Source organism: Engraulis encrasicolus, chromosome 8 (assembly GCF_034702125.1).
Source record: "Engraulis encrasicolus isolate BLACKSEA-1 chromosome 8, IST_EnEncr_1.0, whole genome shotgun sequence".
NCBI lineage: Eukaryota > Metazoa > Chordata > Actinopteri > Clupeiformes > Engraulidae > Engraulis > Engraulis encrasicolus.
The window spans coordinates 42,448,691-42,456,190 of record NC_085864.1 but is presented as its reverse complement, the minus strand read 5'-3'; the positions used below and the strand labels follow the sequence as shown (position 1 = coordinate 42,456,190).

General features: G+C 42.9%; 1 protein-coding gene across 1 annotated transcript in view; it reads right to left on the bottom strand.

The window, feature by feature from the left end:
• Nucleotides 1-7,500, bottom strand: part of megf6 (multiple EGF like domains 6) — a 121,330-nt gene that overhangs the window by 90,415 nt on the left and 23,415 nt on the right. The window contains exons 5-7 of the mRNA XM_063204632.1: nucleotides 6,965-7,087; nucleotides 2,190-2,312; nucleotides 1,658-1,783 (exon numbers count right to left, since the gene is read on the bottom strand). Of these exons, the coding sequence (XP_063060702.1) occupies nucleotides 1,658-1,783; nucleotides 2,190-2,312; nucleotides 6,965-7,087 (372 nt within the window). The remainder of the gene's footprint in view (nucleotides 1-1,657; nucleotides 1,784-2,189; nucleotides 2,313-6,964; nucleotides 7,088-7,500) is intronic.

The window sequence follows — 7,500 nt, the reverse complement described above, 5'->3', positions numbered from 1 at the left end:
ACGATTGCATGAACTTGATTAAATTAAATTTAAAATTATACACGAGGTCATTTCTAAACTCAAAGAGCACGTCTTTCATAGTGAATAATTTGGTTGGACATTTAAAAAATAAATAAAAACCCTAAACCTGCCACACAAGTTTTAATCATTGTGCCGTCGTGTCATGTCCCTCAACCTTCTCATCAGATGGCTCTGTCTGCAGGCACTTGATTTTGTTCACAGTGGCAGTATTTCTCACGTCTATGCCATCTAAAATATCAAAAGCATTTTGATTCAGTGCAGAGACCACGGCAACATAAAGTTATCACATTAAGTTGCCCAGTTTGTAAAATTGTGCGTGATGCTGCTGTTAAACGTTGCCTGGCTGTTTCTCTGACCGGAGTTCTCCTGGCGCCAGCGGAGCAAATTAATTTAGGAAACGTGATTGGTGGATTCTGCGCTGGTGTTCGATGATTGACAGTTTGGCCACGCCCTTTTAGGAAACCAGAAGTACTTGGTTGGTGAAACATTCCATCCTATTGTTGACGTCACCAGCTGGCTATCTTTTTAGAATAGAGAATCTTTGATTGTACTCCTAGTGATTTAAATTAAACACTCATACACTGCGAACACACCGAAAGCAACAAAAGCTACACGAAGGTCCGAAACATTTCGCTAGGCTTTTTCAGAGCAGCAACGGTACAAGCGACAAAAGTGGCAAACTAGGATGGTTACAAATAGGATGTATGGGATCAAGGAAGGGGAACTCGCACACCTTGTAAGCCGATGCAATAATTTCCTTTTATTGCATGTTTCGAAAATAAAAAAGTGCTACCCAAGTGAACAGTGCAAACGTTTCGGTCCCATTCAGACCATCCTCAGTGCAAACATTGAAAATAAAGACACGCCCTTATATAGGCCAGGTAAAGCCACGTACACGGAAGACAGGTAGTAAGCCTGCAACCTAGCTTGAAATGCCTATAGGTTAGGGTGTATGGATAGAGACGTCCTGTCATCAGCATCCTTCCCATAGTAGGCTGGATAGACTAGTGTCATTGTCCAGTCATGTTTTCTTATCATATAGGGCGAACAGAAATAAAATAAAAATACATGAAATAAACATGAAAAAGGAAAAATAAATCTAAAAATTAATAATCAAATGTAGTCATGAGACAATGGCGCAAGAATACAAATAGGATGTACACATGCTGACGTTCCGATTGCCTGTTGCAGTTGCCGTAGAACCGTGTAATTGTTCCTAACGATAATATGCTGTTCAACCACAATCTGTCGCTCATGTCGCCAAAATCTCGCACAAAGCGCTTTTGACGGTAGCCGTTGTCACTCTTGTTGCATTTGGCTAGTTTGCAGGGTAAGTGTTGAATTTTAAAGTGTAGTGGAAAGCGCGCACATCCAGCAAAAAAAGCATCAGCAGGTGCCAAATCAAAAAAATGTCACATGTAGGAGCGGGAAAGGCACTGCTTGCAAAAGACTTAATTTATCAGCAACGTTTATTAGCAACGTTTCGATCATCATCTGCCTGAAGAAGATCTATGATCGAAACGTTGCTCCTAATAAATTAAATCTTTTGCAAGCAGTGCGCAGATCCTTTCCCGCTCCTATAACTGTTGAATTAACACTGTAAAATGTACTGTGTCTGCCTAGTTTTTTAACTCACCTTCACAGTGTTTGCCGTCCTCCTTGAGCCGGTGGTCGGGAGGGCAGACACACTTGTAGAGGTTATCTCCCAGGTCCACACACTTATGCTCACAGCCTCCATTGCCCACCGCACACGACACCACCGCTGTACAACACACACACACGCAAGCATGCACGCACGCACACACACACACACAAACACACACACACACACACGCACACACGCACACACACACACACACACACACACACACACACACACACACACACACACACACACACACACACACACACACACACACACACACACACACAGTTTTGAAGTTCTGGTGGTGGTGGTGGTGGTGGTGGTGTGTGTGTGTGTGTGTGTGTGTGTGTGTGTGTGTGTGTGTGTGTGTGTGTGTGTGTGTGTGTGTGTGTGTGTGTGAGTGAGTGAGTGAGTGAGTGAGTGAGTGAGTGAGAGTGAGAGAGAGAGAGAGAGAGAGAGAGAGAGAGAGAGAGAATGTGTGTGTGCATGTGTGTATGTGTTCTGTATTCGGTTCCAGTCGTACCAATGCAGGTGCGTAGATCATTGTGCATGCGGAATCCCTTGCTGCATTCACAGTAATAGGAGCCCAGTGTATTCACACACTTCTGCTGACAACCACCATTCAGCTCCTCACACTCGTCAATGTCTAGAGAGAGAGAGAGAGACAGAGAGAGAGAGAGAGAGAGAGAGAGAGAGAGAGAGAGAGAGAGAGAGAGAGAGAGAACGTATGTTTCAGTGAAGTATACATGTACAAATCCTAGAACAGCATCACTTTTACTGCCCTAATTTGCAGGGATAGTGCTCCTTTCAAATGCGTCTTTCTCCGTTTCCCAGTCAGTCACAAATGGGAGTGCAAAGGTTAACTTGTGATCGAATCATCATCACAGCAGGCATGAATTTCATCACAGTCATGAATCGAAGATGTTCAATCATCTAATCCTACAGAGCAGACACGCATATACAGTATATACACAGATCGACAGAGATGGCCTTAGTTTTGACATAATTCTGTGAATGGAGTATCTTCCAGTGTGTTAACAACATTTCATCGGCTTTCCCAGAGACTGTCATCTATAACATCCTTAAACCATTAGACAAACATTTACACACACACACATACACGCACACACACACACACACACACACACACACACACACACACACACACACACACACACACACACATACACACACACAACACACACACACACACACACACACACACACACACACACACACACACACACACACACACACACACACACACACAGACACTCTGACATCACCCGCCTCAGGCACACTGACTCACGTCTGCATTTAGGACAGGAAGAACAAATGGGCTTTTATGGGGAAACAGGTAGTCTTCAAAAACAGCCAGCACACTGACCCAATCTGCCATGTCTCTGTGTTGGGGAGGGATGACTTCATCACGCATCTTTAGCTTCAGCTCAAGCGTCAGCTAAGTGTGAAGTAATGTTATCTTTACCGTCGACAAAGAGGTTATGTTTTTTTGTCAGGTTTGCTTTGTTGAAGGGACACTGTGTGAGATGTTTAGTTGTTTGTTTCCAGAATTCATGCTGCCCATTCACTAATGTTACCTTTTTCATGAATATTTACCACCACCATCAAAATGAAAGTATTCATTATGACTGGAAAAATTGCACTTTTCATACATGAAAAGGGGGATCTTCTCCATGGTCCGCCATTTTGGATTTCCAAAAATAGCCATTTCTAGCTGCAAAAATGGCTGTACTTGGACCATACTAGAAAATATTTGTTTAATACTTAGTAAACTTTCAGTAAACTGTTAAGTAAACTTTTCAACTTAGTAAAGATCAAATTTGGCAATAGGCAGCCCAATATCAATAAGCATCATAGTTGCAGTACCTTTTTTGACCATTTCCTGCACAGTGTCCCTTTAATTTGTTCGCAAAATAACTTGCAATCATGAACGAATCACTCTAAGATTTTGTCGGTATGTTGGTATGCACAATGGCTCCAGAATATTCTTTATTGGTTAGGATGGGTGTAGTGAAAAGGAGTAAAGTTGCCCCTCTGAGACTCGAACCCAGTCCTTCTGGGGTAGCCTACCAAACTGGGGCTCTGACCGCTACACAAAAGTGTAAGGCATGTTGGTGCTGGTGTTGGTGTGAAACGGTCAAAGCACACTCACAACCCTACTGACGGTAACTCCATCACACTGCTTCCCCCTTCAGAAAGCTCTTCAGTCAGTGAGGTCCCTCACATCTGAGTCACCTACTACACATACTTGTATGGAGAATTATGGCTCATACACATCTCCATTGGCCTCAAGGCATCATTGTAAAAGTCAAAAATGCCCCACTGATCTGGTGAACTGGACCCTATTTCTTGAAAGCATAATTGCTAACCGATTGGCAACTTAGTCGGTTGGCAACTTTGTAAATTGCATTGCAAGTTGCAACCAAGTAGGCCTATGTTGCTAACTTATGTAGCAATGACACTGTCAAAAAATTCACCCATGGTCTCTCTCCTCATCAATCACCAGCCGTCTTAACGAGGCTAACGACCACCTTAACAACGTCCTTAATGACCTTCTTAATGAGCATCCCTGTGCCATCGCTATAAAAAGCCTCTCGTCTCTGACCTCATATCCTCCCCTGTTGCTATTTTTATTCTTTCTCTTTTTTAATCGTTTTATTCCCATCCTTTGTTCTTCCCGCAAACGAAGCGCACAGACGGATGACGTGATGCACGGAAGGGTACCGTATGTCGAAGAATTCTGGGGAGGGTTTGACCAGAGACACCTCCCCCATCCCAAAAGGCATGAGTGGGATGGATGTTGACTCAGGGTTTGGTTTTGCCACAATGTACCTTTTAAGTCTCTAATCCTCACATAACCAAAGTAGTCTATTAAAATCTATGAGTTCATTCTTTCAATCCTAAAAGGTACGGAATAACTTAAAAAAAAACCCTGCTGTGCAGCCGCATTCTAACCACACTCAAGAACACTCCAAAAATCCTCAACAAGCTGGCCATCTCTGTTCAATGGAAACCCTTCTTTTACAAAGTGTCGTAATTGAACACTGGGTAAAACTGACGCAATACAGTATATTATAATGCAATATAATATACAATCATGCTCACATAATAACATTTTTCTGTCTCTATCTTTATCTTTCTGTCTGTTTCACTCCCTGTATGTGTGGACGTTGTGCATGTGTGCATTTTTTATACTGTACATCTCCATCTGATACTCTGTGACTGCGAGTCAACTGTGTACTCTCGCAGATGGGTTACGGTGAAGAATACAAATCTACGCTGCATTCTCCATGTTAAGGTTGAAAACCTGATCATTTACAGTCGTACTGTTCCTCTATAGGGTTGGAGAGCGGAAAACAGACCAGGGAGATAAAGACAGCGATAATCAGCTGCCATAAAATGAACGCACGTGGTTTTGAAATTACCACGCTGCATATCCTTGACTCTAGAGTGTGTAACCAACTGAGTCTCTCTCTCTCTCTCTCTCTCTCTCTCTCTCTCTCTCTCTCTCTCTCTCTGTGTGTGTGTGTGTGTGTGTGTGTGTGTGTGTGTGTGTGTGTGTGTGTGTGTGTGTGTGTGTGTGTGTGTGTGTGCGTGTGTGTGTGTGTGTGTGTGTGTGTTTTTTTTCCTATGTTCTTCTCTTGGTCTCTGATGTGTGCTCTGTGTCTAGAGAGAGGGAGCATGAAACAGCAACACCTCCAGGGTGCCCGGTGCCCAAAGTGCTTCACCACATCAACAACAACAACAACAACATGGACCTCAGCTAACAGCAGGAAAGTATTCTGAGAACCAAGACTCCATTTCTCAAATTTGTTGCTGCTAACCATATGGCAACTTAGTAGGTTTCCAATAGGAAATTGCATTGTAACCAAGCTAGTTGCTAACTTAGTTGGCAACAATGCTGTCAAGAAACTCAGTAGTAAACCAGGTTAGAGTTGTAAAGTGCTCATTTTTTTTTACATTACATTGCATTTGGTAGACGCTTTTTAACCAAAGCGACTTACAATCGAGGACATAATCATAGATAACATCACTAGCAGATACGAAGTGCACAGGAAATATATATGGTACAAAATAACAAGTGCTGATGCAAAGGGGGCTTAGTGGTTTTCTTCACTAAATTATATCTGTGGACATTCTATTATCAGGTTTATCACTTCCTATAGCTTAACTTAGCCCTGTTTATTACTTAGGCGTAACAGTGTTCTTGGAATACCCCCTCAGGCTGAGGACATAGAGCATTACTCTGTCCCCCCAACCCCCTCCCTCATGAAAAAAACTGTGTCGGGGGAGGAGAGACTTCGAACCCAGGCCTTCAGGGCAAAACATTTTTTTGACTGCTATGCCAAAAAGTGACAGTCACAGAGTGCACCCAGAATGATAGAGATGGTCTCACCCTGAAACCTCGGTTGAATTATGTAAAAACTCCTTTTTCAGAGAAAACTGGCCAGGTCTCGGCTTTCCATAAGCCTGAGATGTATCTCAATGGATGCCACATCCCAAAATGTATAGTGTCCCATGCTGCCTGTCATGTTAATTTGGAATAGTTACTAATAGTAGGAATTCATATTTCCAAAACTCTGGACAGCTTGGAAACTATGCCCAAAATGTTTGCTTGCGTTTCAGTACATAACAACAGAACAAGGATGGAATGCAAGACATCCTATTCAACAAACGGAAGTTTGTTTACAGATCTATCATGGTGACTAACAGATGCGCAACCATTTTTCAATCAATCGTAGAGGCCAAATGTAAAATTTAAAAGAGGAACAGTGTTTGGCTTTAATTGGCTATGGGTGGAGTGCATAACGATAAACATTTGTAACGGGTCAATAAAGGGTCATGGTCAATCGTAAACCGTGAATATAATTTGCAGACCTACTCACTCGTACTCGTGATTGAAGCTGGTGATATCCAGGCTACAGGATGTATTCCATTCTGACTGATCAGGGAACGAGGTCTAGGTGGTTGTGCATACATTAGTTTGGCAATGGTGCATTACATACATTACTAAACATCAGCAATGCCTCCAGATCTGTTTTCGCTGCCCTTCGTCATTTTTGTCCTGTTGTTTCTCTCTCCTCTGTTCAGTCTTCCTTTATACTGTGTGCTTGTAGTCTACTTTTTAGTTTTTCAACTAAATCGTCTTTGAGTGTCATGGAAAGCACTAAATAAAACCTATATATTATTCTTATTATTATTAAGTTTCATAGTCAAACATATTTAACCATTCCCATGGGGCCATGGTAAAGAGGACTCCATCTCTCTTTCTCTTACCTGGGCAGGTCTTGCCATCCAGTGCCAGCTTTCTGCCCCCTGGGCACCGGCAATAGAAGCTGCCAATGGTGTTACAGCAGGAGCCTTCACACCCCCCATTGGCACTGGCACACTCGTTTACATCTGAGGAATGGAGAGAGAGAGAGAGAGGGAGAGAGAGAGGGAGAGACAGATAGAGGGGGAAGAGAGAGAGAGAGAGAGAGAGAGAGAGAGAGAGAGAGAGAGAGAGAGAGAGAGAGAGAGAGAGAGAGAGAGAGAGATGGAAACACAGATAGAGGGGGAAGAGAGGGAGAGAGAGATAGAGAGACAGAGAGAGAGAGAGAGAGAGAGAGAGAGAGAGAGAGAGAGAGAGAGAGAGAGAGAGAGAGAGAGAGAGAGAGAGCATTAAATGCATTAAAAGTGAGCAAAGCTGAATATCTTCTATCTATTTCCCAAAGCCGTGACAAACATTGCAATACATTTGAGTACTGTAGCCTCTTTCCGCAGATGGGCCTGGCTGAAAACACTCAATTACATCCAAATAACATTGCTATGAT